This window comes from Mustelus asterias, chromosome 20 (genome assembly GCF_964213995.1).
Source record: "Mustelus asterias chromosome 20, sMusAst1.hap1.1, whole genome shotgun sequence".
Taxonomy (NCBI): domain Eukaryota; kingdom Metazoa; phylum Chordata; class Chondrichthyes; order Carcharhiniformes; family Triakidae; genus Mustelus; species Mustelus asterias.
Window position 1 is genome coordinate 55,137,668 of NC_135820.1, and position 20,205 is coordinate 55,157,872.

Consider the following 20,205-nt stretch of genomic DNA (forward strand, 5'->3'; position numbering starts at 1 on the left):
CTGCCCACATATTAGATGGTGATCTTTTATGATGTACTATTTTTGCACAGTGTTAGCAATTATGCAATTATTGATTCATTGATGACCCGCTCCTTTAAATATGAATAATAATCCCAGCTTTTAATTATGCATCACTTGACTCATAATGCAAATAAGCTTTGTGCAATTCTTTCAGTACCAGTCAATACCAGGCAACAGGAAGAGATTTGCATTTGTTGGTGAGTCATGTCCCAGTTGGATCTGTAGTTATAAAAGGGGCTAAGTTAGCCTGACTGACAGACAGACTTTCTCTGGCACTACATAGCCTACTAAGACTCCAAAATAGGATCCAAGATGCACACGCATATTCACACTTCTGCATGTTCTCCCTGTGTCTGCGTGAGTTTCCTCTAGGTGCTCTAGTTTCCTCCCACAGTCCAAAGATGTGCAGGTTAGGTGGATTGGCCATGCTAAATTACCCCTTAGTGTCCAAAAGGGGATTAGCGAGGTAAATACGTGGGGTTACGGGGTTACGGCCTGGGTAAGGTGATCTGTCGGACAGTTGGTGCAGACTCGATGAGTCGAATTGCCTCCTTCTATGATTCTATGTGTACCTTGTGACAGCTGACAGCACGCAGAGGGGCAAGAGCAGTGTTGCATTGCTGATTTAAAGCCACTGCTGGCATTTTGTAACTCCACACTCCAGTCAACACACTGTCTTAACATTGCAACTTATTGAACATTAACATTGAACTCATCGCTAACTAGAATGGATGACCTCCCACTAGTACTACTTAAAGGGACCATGAATTATTTACAGGTTAGCTGCTGGATTATTTCTTCTGGATTATTGTGCAATGTTTTTGAAGGTTTCCTATTTTTGGATCGGGAGTGGTCTGGCTGGTCTAACAGTATTTTTTTTCTGTCATGTAAAATATTGTGCGGAAAGATGATGTGGGTGGTTTGGTAGGACATCCTCTGGGAATTGAATGTATCTGGGGAAATGAAGAGAGGCTATGCAGAGCAAGACAGGCTGCTAGAAGAGGAAGGATGAGAAGGTGGAGAAGGGCACACATCAGGAGGCCATATCTGTTGAAGGTCTTTAGGGAGCAATTCTATTACCCCAATTTCAGCAAGGTCCAATGTAGAGATTTCTTTGGTTCACAACAGAGATGATGGGTGAAATTAGTCACCCATAAGGTGACTAAGGTATAGGAGCAGAATTAGGTTATTCGGCCCATCGCGTTTGTCCCATCATTGGATCATGGCTGATATGTTTCTCAACCCCATTTTCCCATCTTTTCCCCGTAACCTTTGATCCCTTTACCAATCAAGAACCTATCTATCTCTGTCTTAAATACACTCAGTGACGTGGCCTCCACAGCCTTCTGCAGCAAAGAGTTCCACAGATTCACTACCCTCTAGCTCGGTTTTAAAGGGTCGTCCCTCTACTCCGAGATTGTGCCCTCGGATCCTGGTCTCTCCAACTAATGGAAACATCTTCACATCCACTCTGTCCAGGTCTTTTAGTTTTCTGTCCGTTTCAAGGAGAACCCCCATCATCCTTCTAAACTCTATTGCGTACAGACCCAGAGTCCTCAAATACTCCTGATATGTCAAGTCTTTCATTCCTAGGATCATTCTCGTGAACCTCCTCTGGACCCTCTCCAAGGCCAGTACATCCTTCCTTAGATACAGGGCCCAAAATTGCTCACAATATTCCAAATGTGGTCTGACCAGAGTCTTATAAAGTCTCAGCAGTACATCCCTTCTTTTGTATTCTAGTCCTCTCGAAATGAATGCTAATATCGCATTTGCCTACCTAACTACCAACTCAATTTACAAGTTACCTTTAAGGGAATCCTGAACTAGGACTCCGAAGTTCCTTTGCGCTTCCGATTTCTAAATACTCTCCCCATTTAGAGAATAGTATATGCCTCTATTCTTTCGACCAAAGTGCATAACTTCACACTCTCCCACGTTGTATTCCATCTGCCACATCTTTGCCCACTCTCCTAACCTGTCCAAGTCCTTCTGCTGCCTTCCTGCCTCCTCAATACTATCTATCCCTCCATGTATCTTTGCATCTTTGTGGGCGGCACAGTGTGACACAGTGGTTAGCACTGCTGCCTGATAGCAGCAGGGACCTGGGTTCGATTCCCAGCTTGGGGTCACTGTCTGTGCGGAGTCTGCGCGTTCTCCCCGTGTCTGCATGGATTTCCTCCGGGTGCTCCAGTTTCCTCCCACAGTCCGAAAGACATGCTGGTTAATTGGATTGGCCATGCTAAATTCACCCTCACTGTACCCGAACAGGCACCAGAGTGTGGCAACTAAGGGATTTTCACAGTAACTTCATTGCAGTGTGAATGTAAGCCTACTTGTGACTAATAAATAAACTTTTAAAAAAATCATCTGCAAACTTAGCCACAATGCCCCCAATTCCTTCATCTAGATCATTAATGTATCAAGTGAAAAGTTGTGGTCCCAACACTGACCCCTGCGAAACGCCACTAGTCACTGGCAACAACTGCAGCCTCAAAGTAGTGCCTGTGGCCATTAAGGTGGCTGACTCTTTGCTTTTATTCACCTGGCTACTTTCAGGCTGCAGTCAGATATATATTGTTTGCAGTGCCACATAGTACAAGGGAGGTCACTGAAACTCTCTGTACAATGTGTATTGGATCCATCTCATTTCATCTTGCTAGAAATAAGCAGGCAGTGCGAACATGAAGTTTTACATGGTAACAGTGGCTGTATCAGCAGGTTGCACTAATTTCACGTGAAGCTTGCAATACAATGAACGGACCTGGGTTAATCATATACCCTGATGCCCAGATCCATTTTCAGGAGTTACACAATTTAAATTCTAGAGGCTTTGAAGCAAATTTGAGAAATACATCAAGATTTCAATAATTTCAAGATAGCCCCCTTTTCCTAATGTGAATCATCTCTTATCACAAACTATCATTTTCAGTAGGAATAATGGTGAGTTTTTGTGGTGCATTTGCATACAGGCAGGAGCTGAATGATTGATTTTTGATGACATTGTATAAGAAAATTAAGCTGCATCTTCTGATGTCCTCTGTTCATTGCAAAGGTGTTGAATTGCTGCCAGGAAGGAATTAAAATTGGACACAGAGGTATTAGGCCTACGATACATCAAACTGACCTGCCTGATATCTTCTGACTGAGCTGCACTGTTGACTTTGAAGATTCTCATTAAGTGTGAGTGAGCAAGTGCCTCATTAAACCTCCAAAAATTATTTAAATGGAGTAGGTTTGTTATCTTCCAGGGATTGCCTGGGAACTGTGCAAGAGAACTCCAAAAAGTGATTACAAGGCCTTCTGGTCTTTAAATTAAATTGTGCTGTGATGCCCAGGATTTCAGAGAATATTCAGCTTTTGATTATTTAGCTGCTATTCAGTGTGCTATTATTTTTAAATTGCACTTTTGGTTTGTGTGTTTTTCCACTTAACATAAAAATGCTGTTGAACCTTTTAATCTGTACTTAGATATTCATCTCTCCTTCAGAAAAATGTGTAAGTACAGAATTCTAATAACTTTGTGCTCTCCAGTTTGAAAGACTATGGTTTAGAATCATGGCCTGAATTTTACCTTTGGAGCATGCCCGAAGTTGGAGCATGCCCAAAGTCGACACAGGCGGAAGTAGGTGTGAAATCCGTTCCCACCGGAGATCGCCTTGTTAATGCAATATTACGCCGGATGGCCTCTCCAGCATGTAACGCATCCACCAGTTGGGCTCATTTTGAGCAGGAGTGGGAACACATTGGGGATGCTGGGTCACAAAAAAAGTGCTGCTACTCCAGAGGCCTTGGATGAGGTAATGCAAAAAATGTAATGGGTGCCCAGCCCAGCTTAAAAATAGCATGTGAAGCGTGAAATCCCTGTTGATTGTACTTTTAATGGCCTTGATTGGTCCTTTAACTCTCAGCGGGCACCCATCCGACTTGTGCACATGTCCGCCAACCTCGAAGTCATGCGTGTGCGCAGTGACACCAGTAAATGCTCCCAACGCCTTCTCATGAGATTTTACACACTTGCGGGCACGTGCCCAGCCCAGACACATAAAACTCAGGCCTAGGAAGTTAAGCTAAGCTCCATCCTCACACAGCTATGAGCTCCATAACAGAGAAACTGCTGCTGGCCAGGGGATGAGGAAAAGAAAAAAGCATGATGATCACCCACCCGTTTTGCCCGTGTGATGACCTAAAGATTGCACAGGCAGCGTGGAATCGCTGTCATAGAATCATAGAAACCCTACAGTGCAGAAAGAAGCCATTTGGCCCATCTGGTCTTCACCGACCACAAACCCACCCAGGTCCCAGCCCCATATCCCTACATATTTACCTGCTAATCCCTCTAACCTACACATCTCAGGACTCTAAGGGGCAATTTTTAGCATGGCCAATCAACCTAACCCGCACATCTTTGGACTGTGGGAGGAGACCGGAGCACCCGGAGGAAACCCACGCAGACACGAGGAGAATGTGCAAACTCCACACAGACAGTGACCCAAGCCGGGAATCGAATCCAGGTCCCTGGAGCTATGAAACAGCAGTGCTAACCACTGTGCTACTGTGCCGCCCTGTCGATTGGACTTTTGGTGGCTCTTTAATTGTCGGCGGGCGCACATCTGATTCGCACATAGGCTTGATGACCTCTAAATCACATGCGTGGGCGATGATGTCAGGGAGCACTCCAATATCTTCTAACATCACACAAACCAGCCTCCCATCCATTGACACTGTCTACACTTCCCACTCCCTCGGGAAAGCAACCAGCATAATTAAGGGCCCCACGTACCCCGGACATTTTCTCTCCCACCTCCTTCCGTCGGGAAAAAGATACAAAAGTCTGAGGTCACGTACCAACCGACTCAAGAACAGCTTCTTTCCTGCTGCCATCAGACTTTTGAATGGATCTACCTCGCATTGAGTTGATCTTTCTCTACACCCTAGCTATGAGTGTAACACTACATTCTGCACTCTCTCCTTTCCTTCTCTATGAACAGTATGCTTTGTCTGTATAGCGCGCAAGAAACAATACTTTTCACTGTATACTAACACGTGTGACAATAATAAATCATGATTTAATGCACTTCCAAGGCAGTTGTGTGCCTGCCCCAGCCTCGTAAACCTCTGGCCTGTTAACTTTCATTATATTTTTGTGCAAATTGTATTCATTAACTGACCTATTTATGTGATTGCTTTCTTTCTAGAACAAGTGTTTTGCTAAAGTTTTAACCAATGTTCTCCAGTTAAGTAGAAATACTTCAAAGGTAAGATGGATAATAACATAAATTGAAATAACTGGCAATAAGATGTGCACAGTTCAAACAGTTAGGGGATGGCACTAACCGAATAGAAAATAATTTATTTCTGCTGATCTTACTAATGTCAGTAATTGTTCAGTAAGCAGAGAGTTATTAATGCACATCGATCGAATTAATAATCTGACACAACCAGAGGAAGCTCACTAACATGGACGTAAGAAACCTTGACCATTGCTATAATGGTTTTATGGATTAGATTTTTTATAAATACCATTACAATATAAAAATATTTGAACAGATCCACTCATGGGAGACAGCACTCTGCATGCTCAATTCAGAATTCGCCACTATGCTGAAACAGGCAACTTCTCTGCTGAGGATAGAGCACATTCTGCACTGTGATGAATGCTGGGCTGTGTTCTGATTCATTTGTGATTGAAACATAGTAAACCAAGATGTAAAATGATTAAGTCAATTGATATTGCAACCAAAGAGCATGGGGCCCTTCACCATAGTTCTATTCTGGGTGTAATTAACAGCAGAAAAATCCAAAAAGTTGAAAGTGACATTCCTTCCTCAAACATATTTAAACCGTGTCTTGACAATAAGAATACACAGATTGTGAATTAATTTGTTGGAACCTGATAAGGCCCAGACCAGAAACTCCATGGTATTTTATGAAGTTAGCCTAGACCCTAACTTTTACATTTGATTTTGACATTAGGTTGATCATAAGGTGTTTCACTTCAGGTATGATTCAAGTGACCCACTAGGAAGCTTTTATCAAAACAAACTTTATTTAAGAACACAGTTAGAATATAACAAAAAGAATTAGCATAACTTTTACCAATTAAAACACTTAGACATGACAAAGTATAATCCTTAACAGCTAGCTCTGTTGTTCCAATTTAAAGCAACATCCCCATAAACATGCACCTTTCATAGAAATCATAGAAACCCTACAGTACAGAAAGAGGCCATTCGGCCCATCGAGTCTGCACTGACCACAATCCCACCCAGGCCCTACCCCCATATCCCTACATATTTTACCCACTAATCCCTCTAATCTACCCATCCCAGGACACTAAGGGGCAATTTTAGCATGGCCAATCAACCTAACCCACACATCTTTGGACTGTGGGAGGAGACCGGAGCACAAGGAGGAAATTCTTTCTTCAGAATTAGTTAGCACAAAAAGAAGTATGCTCATGTGATGCTGGATTTTCAGCGTTTTAACATTTCTGGACCGAGACGCAAACTGCGGTTTCCAGAGAAGGATATATCTTCAAAACAGCAAAATTTCAGAGAAGTAAACTTACGTTCTGGCAGCTCCCCAGTCTCCAGACATCAGAGACAGCTCCTCTGCAGCTTCCAAAACAGCAACTCTCAGAGAAAGATCCACTCTCATTCAGCAGAATATCAAAAAAGAAACTTACCTCCTGGTAGGTTCCAGTCTCCAACTTCAGAGAGGAGAAAAGAGAGACACTGCTCTCTCTCGACTCCAAAAGCAACATGTAAGCTTGAATATTCTGTAGCTGCACCCAGTCATATGTCAGTCATCCCAATCAAGTTCCACTCTGCAAAATTCCAGGCAACCACCAGGAACAACAGAACAGCACTAGTTCAGCTTAAGCAATTATGCTGCTTCAGCAACAACACAGGATGCTGGTTCTAGACAGAACAGCTCTGATTGAATGGAAGGGACTACTAGAAACATTCTGGGCAGAAATATGACTAAAATAGATTTCTTACAGGCACAGTGTCATCACAAACCTCAGAGACTTGTACAATACACTTTATTTTTATTCTGCTCCTCTGTCCCTTATCTGGATAACTTGTAAGGTGAAAATAATTCTTAACATTTGTCTGTAACTTGATAATATCTGCCTGACTGAAAAACACTCTTTTCAGATTGTTTAAGGGAACATAGAAATTTTACAATATCATTTAGCAGCAAAATGTGGATACCTGACTGTGTTACATTCACCAAGTGTCATACTTACTGCCAACAGTATTTGAGATGAGCTGTGAATAACCTCGATGTATTGGTAATCGATAATACAACCCATCACAGAGATATAGGAATGGCCAGCCAAGCTTTTCACATAGGCGGTTGGCATCTCTCTTCTCACACAACCTGGGCCATGTTCACTCCACCAGGAATGGTGCACAGAAATATTAAATGTCAGTAGATCACTCTCCTGCACAAAATAAAGCATATGTTTGGATACTTAGCATATTACAAAAGTTGAATTATTGTAATAAACATTAAAAACAACCCTGGTTACGATCAGTATAAAATGTATTGGCAGTGACATCTATCCTTACTCCACATAATCGCCCTTTATCAGAACTGCAGCAGATGCACCATCAATTTCCCTGAATGTCAGTAGATTCACCCCTTAAGTTGTGACAAAACTGGTGATAAAGTTGTGACTCTATGTCACGAATGTGTAGCAGGTCCAAAGCCACCAGCATTTCAAAAGGTATTTCAATCCCAATAATGAGATTAGCAGGTGTATATAGACCAAAAAAAAAAGAAATCCTGCAAATAGGAAATACCTTAGGGAGATGATGGTACCATTCAGGGAAAGCTTACATATGCTAACGTCAGAACTAACAGAAGCTGAGGGGACAGACAGCCAAATGTACTGAGAGAATCTTCAAAGGGAAAGAATTATATAATTGGCATCTGTTTTGTGGAATCAGGGAGGCAGTATCCATCTAGCAGCCTGTAAGTCCCTGCTGGTTAGCAGACCAGAAGCAAGGGTGCAGAGTACCTTTCGTGGAGGCACTTAAAACCCATATCTTCCCTGAACTAACAAGAGACATTCGCCAGAATAATTACTCAAGCATACTTGGTGTGGTAACTATAATGTGGAGATGCCGGCGTTGGACTGGGGTAAACACAGTAAGAGTTTTAACAACACCAGGTTAAAGTCCAACAGGTTTGCTACCAAATAAACCTGTTGGACTTTAACCTGGTGTTGTTAAAACTCTTACTGTGGTAACTATAAGCAGGCCTTTACCTATAGAGTTATTGGTTGGATGTTGTTTGGGGCAGAGGGAAGTCCTTAAAGAGTTCAGATCTTGTAAGCGTACTTTGGATCAGAAGGCTAATTCCTACTTAAACTGTGTGGGTGTGTTTAGTAGTATTGTACGCAACTGTCTTAGATTATTATAGTCCTTTTTATGTATATGTGCCTTTTCTGTATTGTAATAAATAGTCTTTAATAAGTGTTATACTATGACTGGGCCGGTTACTGTTCTCACTGTATCTTGCACGTGGTTCCTTACACTGTTCCTGTAGACAGAACTATAAACCGCCACAAACCAGTGTTTCCAAGTTGGGAAAATTTCACAGTTAACATCAGTTGGGTTTGTGACACTCTAATGCATAGTCAGCAGTCTGCATAGGCAGATGCAATACAGTGTGGATAAATGTGAAGTTATCCATTTCAGACAGAGAAACAGAATGGCAGAATATTATTTAAACGGCGATTGACAGACAAAGGGACTTACTTGAGTGTCTTAGTGCACCAAATCACTAAAAGCAAGCATGGTTGCAGGTACAGAAAGCAATTAGAAAGGCAAATGGTATGTTGGCCTTCAATGCAAGAGGACCCGAGTACTGGAGCAAGGGTGTCTTACTGCAGCTGTACAGGGTCTTGTGAGATTACGCCTGTGCATTTTTGACCTCCTTATCTAAGAAAGGATATACTTGCCATAGAGGGAGAACAGCAAAGGGTGGCAGGATTGTCGTATGAGGGGAGATTGGGTGGTTTAGGCCTGTATTCACTGGAATTTAAAAGAATGAAAAGGGATTTAATTGAAACGTATGAAATTCTGACAGGGCTGAACAGACTGGATGCAGGAATGTGGTTTCCTCTGGTTGAGGGGGTCTAGAACAAGGGGTCATAATGTCAGGTTACAGGGTCGGCCATTTTGGACTGAGATGAGGGGAAACCTCTCCACGCAGAGGGTGGTGAATTTGTGGAATTCTCTACCACAGGAGGAGACCAAGTCACTGAATGTATTTTAGAAAGGAATAGATAAAGTTCGAGACGCTAAAGGTATCAAGGGGTATAGGGAGGGCGAGGGAGTATGACATTGAGATAGAGGATAAGCCACAGTCATATTGAATGACGGTGGACCAGGCTTGAAGGGTTGAATGGCTTACTCCTGCCCCTATTTCCTTTGTTTCTAAGTCTCTCTGTAAATTAAAACCTATAAGCATGAAACGACCACATTTACTGTTACCAACTAATTATGGTGGCAGAATGTCCCAAACGTTCCATTATTTCTCCTGATGATAGGGATTTACTTTTCAATTTCACAAAAGTTCTGGCTCAGTTTCCCTTAGACCACCAGCATGGTATTTAATTCAGAGGCTATCAAATGCCTGTGAAATGTATTCTTTGAACCAGAAAATAGCTAAAGGGATTAATAACCCGTACATAAACTGATTCTTCAGCACGTTAATCTGGTTAATATTCATTTGGAGAACTTCAAAGCCATTTCAAGACCATTAGGTGACCGAGTTTGAATATGTTTCATGTTTCCTGTAATCAACTGCAGTGACCATATCATAGAATTGTAGAATCATGGAATCCCTACTGTACAGGAGGAGGCCATTCGAACCATCGAGCTTGCACCAACAACAATCCCACCCAGGCCCGATCCCTGTAACCCCATGTATTTACTCTGCTAATCCCCCTGACACTTAGAGGCAATTTAGCATGGTCAATCAACCTAACCCGCACATCTTTGGACTGTGGGAAGAAACTGGAGCACCCGGAGGAAACCCACAGAGGCAAGGGGCAATTCCACACAGACAGTGACCTGAGACCGGGATCGAACCTGGGTCCCTGGTGCTGTGAGGCAGCAGTGCTAACCACTGTGACACCGTGTCACCCATATGAATGCTTATGAATCAAATTTTAATTTTACACAAAAAAGTAACAAAGTCCAAAAATGGATGGTGATAATGGATACATTCCTGCAACAACAAACCACACAGCGACCAGAACAACAAACCACACAGTGACCAGAACAGACCTTTGAATCAAAAGCTGGCATTATTAACTGTGTTACTGCTGTCAGCTGCATTGCATAAACGTCCTACAGCATTTTGTAACAAGCGCTCTCATTGCCTCAGTAATGATGCTGCAGTCAGTTCATGCGAAGCAAGTACCTCATTTCCTATATTTAACAGAGGTTCACTTATTGAGTATTCAGAGTGAAATATTAATAAGGATTTCTAGTTACATGCTTTTAATTGTATTTCAATAGTGTCTGAAACATAAAGTGCTCTATACTATTATTATTTTTAGCTTGCTGTAAGTTGGAAGAATGTTGAACTGACAAAACAAGTGTTTTATCAGTTGTAAATATAATTAAATATGTAATCTGGTCAAAGAAATGTCCCAACAATGGTAAATCACAAATTATTTAATTAACAAGAATGGATATATTGGTATGAATACACATGGTTTAGGATTTCTATTTACATTAGTTTATCAGAAATAGTTGTTTAAAAGAAGTTAACAGTCTCAGAAAAAAGGTAATGACTGAGTATTATATTCCTAATTCCTCTTCCTCTAAATGGGTGGCATGGTGGCACAGTGGTTAGAACTGCCACCTCACAGCGCCAGGGACCTGGGTTCGATTCCCGGCTTCGGGTCACTGTCTGTGTGCAGTTTGCACATTCTCCCCGTGTCTGCGCGGGTTTCCTCCGGGTGCTCCAGTTTTCTCGCACGTCCAAAAATGTACGGCTTAGGTGGATTGGCCATGCTAAATTGCCCCTTAGTGTCAGGGGGACTAGCTAGGGTAAATGCATGAGGTTATGGGGATAGGGCCTGGGTGGGATTGTAGGTCGGTGCAGACTCAATGGGCTAAATGACCGCCTTCTGCACGGTAGGATTCTATGATTCTTTGATTCTAAACCAATTACCCTGTTCTGAGATGTAAAATGCTCATCTGTAAGTAGATGAAGGTCGCCCAACTGGCCAGTGTTCATGAGTGAATTTGACAGTGATTGCCAACAAGCTATCCAACTGCATAGCCGACCCTTTCATCATCCACAAAAATGCAGCTCCAGAGGTCACTGCATTGCGAGCATGAGTAGAAGCCTTGACTATTTTCCCTAAGACAGGACCACTGGGGTCAATTGTGGTGCCCCATTTCAGACCATTCAGCACAGCATAACTCTGGGACCAAACCTGTAACAATTCTAGTCATTATGTTGCTGAGACATATGCTTGTAATTTCCATGCAATTTCTTCAGATCATTTGCCATAACTATGTTGGAAGCTCTAGGAAAATGGGGCCAGAATTTGCTGGAAAGAAAACAGCATATTAAAAAAAAGAACGCATGCTGTTATTAATGTGCAAACCAGCCAGCAAATTCAAATGATTAAGAGATACAGCATGAGTTGTGAATCTCCGGATGAGCTTGATAGTCGCTTTATGCCTCTTCATTGTCCAAATCACATCTTGCCCTTAACCTCCCATTAGTTTTAAGAACTTGTTGGATGCGCACATTAATTACCTATTAATTTCACCATAGAAAGTTAAGTCTGCCAATTAAGAGAGCAGGGACCACAATGTGACAATAGTTATGATGTTAATCAACCTCTCCGGCCCAGAATGGCCATTTTAAAGTGTTCAATCTCATGTCTGCTGATAGTCAATTGTTGACAGACACTTTAAAAGTAACAAGTTACATTTTTTCTTAGTTTACCTTCCTCTCCCTCATAATTCAATCTTTCTTTTGCCCTCTATTTTACTAACTAGTGTGACTCTAATTGACTCCAATGCCGCTTCCATCCTTTCCCACTTTCTTTCTCAATCCTTAAATCTCATTAGTGAAGGAGATACTCTGTTGCTTCTACTGTCTGAGATTGTCCCAGATGCCCTATTGCTCTTGTCATACCATTATCAGCTCAGACTCCCAACAATTTACAAGGCAACACATTTATGTGCTGAAGGGTGCAGAACAGCAGCAAGGCTGAACAAACATAATTATACCGATGTTATTTTGGTATTTTAGTCAAATAAAATAAAACACACAGTTGCGCACATGCAGAATAAATGTGTATGTATAGCCTGACAACTTATTAAACCTGACTGTATTGATTAAGCATCGGCAATTCAGTATACAGCTTACACTGTCGTGAATCTTGTGTCCCCCTGCAACAAGCCTAGATTATAGCCAAGTTTAATTTTTCGAGTTCATTTTATTTGCTATCATTTTATTTGCTCTGCTGCAGGTTCCACATTGTGTCCCATATCTGCATTTAAATTCATCAGCTATGACTCAAACGATTATTTTTTTCTCATCACACCAGTTAGTCACCAACAATTCCTCCTCAAATTACAAACTGTGGCGAAGATTTTGAGGCCCTCTCACTCAGCAGAAATAGGACAGTAGCACCATGAAAATGGTGGAGTAACTTATCACATTCCTGCCTCTATGGCTGTCCCATCGTCCCTGCCCTACCGCAGGATTCCCCATGTCAATTAGGTGGGGGATAAACCTAATGTGGCATGTTAGGACAGTTAGAATTGGAGTGTGTGTGAGCTCCATAAAACCAGCCTGGGCCACTATCATCATTACCCCTTCCTACCACTCCCACCAAGAACCTACCTTCTTCAGGGCTGGAGGCTGGTTGTTCCAATGCAGTGGCCTGGAGCTGAGACACTGCCCTGAGCCAATTGTCCAAGGCCAGATGCTGATGAGGCCTGGTCTTCAAAACAACCCAAGTCTCATTTGATGGATAGCCAGCGGCCACCCCAGATCTTCACTGGGATATATCTAACCCTATCTCTTTCCTGTTACAATATGACAATAAGCTCCATCCAATCTGTTGATCAGTACCCTACACAAATAACTTTACATTATGAACTATGCACTTTATAATTCTTAGCATGTATCATTTGTACGAAGAGCTGATAGCAACACTGCCCATTTGTGAAGCTGAAATTCAGGGCTTTTAGTGCTAATAGTCTTATACTAATCCTTCAAACTGGCAATGTTAATACTGGGATAAGGATAATACTGAGATTGGAAGGTGAAAGTTGAAGTCTTGGGCATGAAGCAAACTTATTTTTTGCTCCAACAGTAAGCCAAGAAATGTGTTACTGTTGTGCTGTGAAAACTGCTCAGTGGTTTTCCTGTCAAACGTGATCGCTGTTCTTATTTATCTTTTAAATATAATGGTCAGAAGTCAGACAATATTTCACAGGGAAGAGGTACTGGCCAATTCTTCTGGAAAATATGCACAATTTATCCCATGGCTGTAAATGATAATTTCACATCTCGACTGTGTGATCATTTGCTGCAATAGAAATAAAAATAATAGTTCACTCCAGCAGTCTGATAAAATAAATACATTCCAGACACGTTTAAAATAAACTCCCAATGGAACGGGTTTCATGGGAGGGCTACATTTTAAATTGCAAGCATTCATTAATTTTGAGGGTACAGATATGTAGAACTTCACTGCCGAGGTGCATCTATCAAGGACAACTACACAAGACCCACGTTTAAACTGCTGATGACCACTGGTATGCAATACCTATTAGCAAACCTGCTGGATTCACTAAATCCAGCAACCTAATAGCTAGGAAATATTCACCTTGGAAAATATCTACAAAAGGGTTAAAGGTAAGGTTTGACTGGCTCTTCATTGAGGATCATCATAGAATCCCTACAGTGCAGAAAGAGGCCATTCGGCCCATCCAGCCTGGACCACCACCCAGAACCTAACCCCATAACCCCACAATTTTACCCTGCTAATCTCCCTGACACTTGGGCAATTTACCATGGCCAATCAATCTAACCCACACATGTTTGGAGTGTGGGAGGAAACAGGAGCACCCGAAGGAAACGCATGCAAACACGGTGAGAACGTGCAAATTCCATACAGGGAGTCACCCAAGGCCAGAATTGAACCCAGGTCCCTGGGGCTGTGAAGCAGCAGTGCGAACCACTGTGCCACCATGCCACCAAAGAACATGCTGATCAAGAACACTAAAGCCGGCACAGGTTTCACTTGATGAAAAAGTAGCCTAATTATGTAGTGGTTAGCCTGTTAGACTAATTAACAATCAATTGTGAAGTTTTGCAACCCAATCCCCTGTCACACACACACACACCCACACACCTATATGGAAAAAACAGTTCTCACCGGCATCATCACAAGAACTGTAAAACCAATATGCACATCATCTCTTAGTTTAAGTTTATTTATTAGTGTCACAAGTAGGCTTACATTAACACTGCAATGAAGTTACTGTGAAAATCCTCTAGTAGCCACACTCCAGCACCTGTTCAGCTACACTGAGGGAGAATTTAGCACAGCCAATGCACCTAACCAGCACGCCTTTTGGACTGTGGGAGGAAACCGGAGCAAACCCATGCAGACATGAGTAGAACGTGCAAACTCCGCACAGACAGTGACCCATTCCAGGAATTGAACCCACGTCCCTTGTGTTGTGAGGCAGCAGTGCTAACCATTGTGCCACCGTGCCGCCCAGTAACAAGGTCACTAATTTATCTTTGGGTGTATTTACTTTTATACTTCAATTAAAAAATATATTCCACATTCCATGAGGAAAATTGACTAATCTCCTTTACCACTTCTATTATAAAGAAACTCCCCCCAAACATCAATCAGAAGGGGGAAAAACATTTTGCCTGGAACTTCAAGCAGAATTAAGCAACACTCCATCAACTTCCACACTCCCACCAGCAGAGAGATCAAGGCAATAGTAATTGGTGAAGATGTTAATACTGTGCAGTACCACTAATGTGACGCTGTTTCAAATAGTTCTCGTTCTTCATATAGAATCCTTAATTATCACAGGGGTCTGTGCCTTGTGAGGTAATAGCAATCAGCAATTCTATTAAACGGTGCTTGAAGACAGGAAAGCAAAAGTCTTTTCTGGAATGAGACACAAACAATTGAATCTCCCATCATTTTAATGTAACAGAAGTGGACACATCTCGCCCCACTGTCCCCTCTTTGTGTAGGTAACGGAACTGGTTCTCCATACTGATGAGATGCTGGATAGAATTAATACTGCTACTGCTTTCGGCTGGAACTTAGATTCAGGGTAAAAAGAAAACCTTGTCGTCGCGATTCATGCCACATGAATCACGCCAATTTGGACAGAAAGGGTAGATTTTCCACTTTGGGGGCGATCAGCATTCTGAATGTGGATTGCGCTGGTTTTCCAAAGTGAAGTCATGGTTCAAGTTTCCACGCAAACTCATGTATAAAATCACAAATGTAAAATGTTCCATTAATAAGAGCAATCAGGCAGTGCAGGAGAATGTAATTGCCTTTTCTTCTTTACATTAAAACATATTCCTTGACATATTTAAGAGTGGTAACGAGGTCCAGCTTAATTAGGATAATTGAAAATACCTTCATCACAAAGGTTACCATTTTTAATAAGTGTCTAATCAAGAACCTGTGAATAATCTGATTTTAAGTCACTGAAAATTACTTCAATAAACTACACTGAACCACTTATTAGTTTCATTGCTGTACATTCATCAGCTTCTTTGTAAGTTAAATTTGCTTTATTATTTGACAACTTTTTAAACATGTCTTTACAACAAGAAACAGCGAGCTTAATTTAAAGAACCTTCTTGAATCGCTAAACGGGCAAATCAGTGGAAACTTGCCATGTTTATTATTTTGATTGAGGGCATGAATAGTTTTGTGTGCGATGATGGCTTCCCATGTCATGTGTGAAACCAGTGTTAATGTGACATGAGATGCTTAAGAGATGTTTTTTTAAATCATGATCTCTGCAGCTCTCACAGTCAGTGTTTCTCAGCTCACAGTCTTAATTTATGTCGTTATGTTGCCAGGCTGACTACGCTTAGTCCTTTCATTGCTACTTAAGTGGTTTAAATGGGGTTTCTTGGGTTTACTCTGGAATTAGTTTTACAATCCTGCATTGTTAGGAGGATGGTCATGTGTTTTTGGATAGGTTTTTTTCCCAGTGAGTTTAAGGTTTCATTTTCAGTTCTGAGTGGCAGTTGGGTTTTAGAAGGGACAGCAAGCTAAAAATAAGTGTTTTCCCTCTCTCCCTGTTGTTTTGAAAATCCTGTTGGTTAGCTAAAAACAAGAACTTTTTTTCCTGAAGGGTGGAACTCTGCTGTTGTTGGGGGCTGGACCAGAGTCCATCTGGTGTTTTGGGAAGCTGTCTTGTCTTCAAACTCTTCAGAGTGAATCCAGAGAACTGCAGACTTCAACCAAAGGACTCAATTTCCAGTATCACTTGAGCATTAGTCTGTGCTGTGTTAAACCTGTGAAAAGGGCCTTTTGTCTATGGGATTGGTTTGATTGGGACATTGTAGATATCTTTGTTAAGGGTTATACATTATCATGATTGTTTGTTTCTTCTTTGCAATTGATAAAAGTTCTTGCTAATTTTCTTACTATACATGTTAACTATATTCTTAAATAAACTTTGTTTGATAAAAGCTCCCTAGTGGGGCGCTTGAATCACACCTGAAGTGAAACATCTCATGCTTATCCTAGCCAAATTCAAGATGCAAAACTTATGATCCAGGTGGCCTTCATAGAACACTTTGGAGTTTCTGACCTGAACCATAACAGTTAAAGATAGTGGAAGCACAATTTATGCAACTTGTACTTAAAATGTCACCGCTAGTTTAGCTGATATGCCTGCTTGCAGGTCAGTTGTACTAAAAAAACCAGCACAATGTAGCAGTAATTGTAGGCCAACGTTTTTGGACTTGAGTAACTCAGAGCAACAGCAGAATGAATTGTGACATCCTTGGATGCCGTTGTAGCTATAAATATATATAGGTTTAAGTTTTGAAGCTGAAGCAAAGGCCCTTTTCATAAAGTAACAGAACTGAGACAGTTCGTCAAGGTATTCTCCATTCACTGGAAGGCCAAAGGAATAAAAGCTTTATATTTATTCGATGCTTACATTTCCCCCTGGTTCAAGAGCTCCTACAAAATAACATTGGAACTGAAGCCCTTCACAAAGAGATCAGACTTCCCGCTGAAACATATCTCAATATCATAAGGTAAATCACTTTCACTTACAGTAGAAATTGAGTTTTTACAGGATTGAGACTTGGGAAGTAATCTGTCCAGGTAGCACAGTGGTACAGTGGTTAGCATTGCTGCCTCACAGCGCCAGGGACCCGGGTTCAATTCTGGCCTCGGGTCACTGTCTGTGTGGAGTTTGTACATTCTCCCTGTGTCTGCATGAGTTTCCCCTGGGTGCTCTGGTTTCCTCCCACAGTCCAAAGATGTGTGGGTTAGGTTGATTGACCATGCTAAATTGACCTTAGTGTCAGGGGATTAGAAGGGTAAATATGTGGGGTTACGGGAATAGGGCCTGGGTGGGATTGTGGTCGGTACAGACCCGATGGGCCGAATGGCCTCCTTCTGCATTGTAGGGATTCTATGAATCTAATCAGATCCAAACTATCAAACTGTAAAAGATTGAATTTTGCTGGGTACAAAAACACTTTCAGCAACAAGGCAGCATGGTATCCAAGAGTTCTAAGGAATGAGGCCCTGAAAGTGGACATCAGATCTAAAAACCCTCGGTCTTAAAATTAATTCCAAGCTAGATTGGGATGGGTGGACAATGAATGGTAGAATTAAAGACTAAAGAAGGTGCTAACAGTGGCATAAAGGTAAGATAGCAGAATGTGTTAACAGCAGAACAAGAGTTAGCGATCTGTGAAAATAAAACCTAAGAGCAAGTGATATATGGCTTTGTGGGGGGGTGGGGAGTGGTTTAGACAAAAAAAGGATTCAAAAGGGGGAGTCAAGATGGAGGGGAAAGTTTCATGGTCTCAAGTTGTTGAATTAAATGTTAAGTCTAAAAGGCTGTGAAGTACCTAATTGTAAGATGAGGTGATGTTCCTCCAACTTGCATTGGATTTCATTGAAACATTGCTAGAACAGACAAATGGACATGAGAGATTGTCCTTGCTAATCTACCAGGAAATCAGGCCAGCAATTTAAATTTGTAGGCAAGTCCCAGTGACATCACCAAGACCAAACATGCATATTGTAAAATTCCTCCCCTCAACCACTGGCTTAGGACGAGTCAATTTACTGTTTGCTCAGATGAGCAGGTTAGAGTCTAAATAGTGACTTCAGGGCAGTTAAGTAACTGTGGCAATTCTAACTGTCTACCTTCATGGTTATTGCTGAATCCGAGTAGTGTTAAGAGCCCCACTCTGCTTTCAGTTGCACAAAAGTCTCCCAATTGAAGTAAAAAAAAAACCTGGTGTTTCGAATAGATTGTGATCTCATGCAAAACCTCAATTGGCATTTAATATGGAACAAAAGCAAACTTGTTGACTGCAGTGCAGCTGCAATCATTCTCTGGGCCTGTGCTTCCTTCCTTAAACGCTTATTATGTTGCTCTTGAATCTCCCCGTCAAGCCATTTATTTTAATAACCCTGTTGAGTCTGCTGGTGCAATAAAATATCTGAGACAGGCTGAGACATTTTAATGATGGATTAATGGATTGAGAGAAACAGAGGAAACAAGAACAGGTTTGGCCAAAGAACATTAAGAAATGAAAAACAAAAGGAGCAGAAATAATAATGCAACGTATGAAAAAGATTTAAATTAATCACAGAAAATACAACATCCATAAACAGAGGGGGAAAAGAAAGATATGGACAGGATGAAATATAAAACAAAGTAAAGGGGAAATTATATGGGAGATAAAAACAAACTCAAAACAGAAATGGGTTCGAAGAAATCAACCAAGAATCATTGAAGTGAAAGAGAAGTTGACAGACAGCAACAAAAGATGAAAAGAAATCATGGAGAAAATAATAATTGCCGAATAAGGGTGAAGAAGCAAGAAAACATGGGTGATATTGGTAAAAGTATCTGCATGTCAGAAAGATGGACAACATTTTCCAGCTGCAAAGCTCGTGTACATATTCAATGCACTCCTATCAAACTTCTGTGTACACTAGCATTAGCCCATTAGAAAGATTAAACACCAAAAAACAGTAATATCACAAGAACATAAGAACTAGGAGCAGGAGTAGGCAATTCAGCCTCTCGAGCCTGCTCCACCATTTAATATGATCATGGCTGATCTCATCTAGGCCGCAACTTCATTTTCCTGCCTGTTCGCCATAACCCTTCAAACACTTAAAAACCTGTCCACCTCTTCCTTAAATTTACTCAATCTTCTGGCATCCACTACAAAAGAGTAGTGAATTTCACAGACTCACAACCCTTTGAGAGAAGTAATTTCTCCTCATCTCTGTTTTAAATCTACCACCCTTATCCTAAAACTATGATCTTTTGTTCTAGATTTTCTTGCAAGAGAAAGCATTCTCTCCACGTCTACTTTGTCAATCCACCTTTTCATCTTGTACACTTCAATTAGCTCTCTCTTTCTTCTAAATTCCAGGGAGTATAGGCCTAAACTGCCCAATCTCTCTTTGCAAGTCAAACCCCTCATCTCTGGAATCAATCTAGTGAACCTCCTCTGAACAACCTCCAATGCAACTACATACCTCCTCGAGAAAGGGGACCAAAACTATACATAATATTCTAAGTGCAGTCTCACTAATGGTTTCTACAAAAGCAGCAACATTTCACTGCTTTTATATCTTATTCCTTTAGCAATAAATACCAAGATTCCATTTGCCTTCCTTATTACCTGCTGTACCAGCATACAAGTTTTCTGTGATTCATGCACAAGGACACTCACATCTCTCTGCACCGAAGCACTCCTAACTTTCTCTCCATTTAGATAATAATTTGCCATTTGATTTTTCCGACCAAAATGGATCGCCTCACGCTTATCCACATTTAACGTCATCTGCCACATTTTGCCTCATTTACTTAACCTATCCATATCCATTTGTAAATTTCTTATTTCATC

The 20,205-nt window shown here is 41.4% G+C and overlaps 1 protein-coding gene across 1 annotated transcript in view; it reads right to left on the reverse strand.

The window, feature by feature from the left end:
• LOC144508310 (sodium/potassium-transporting ATPase subunit beta-1-interacting protein 3-like) overlaps positions 1-20,205 on the reverse strand; it is a 191,173-nt gene that overhangs the window by 48,048 nt on the left and 122,920 nt on the right. The window contains exon 4 of the mRNA XM_078236135.1: positions 7,277-7,474. Coding sequence (XP_078092261.1) covers positions 7,277-7,474 — 198 coding nt within the window. The remainder of the gene's footprint in view (positions 1-7,276; positions 7,475-20,205) is intronic.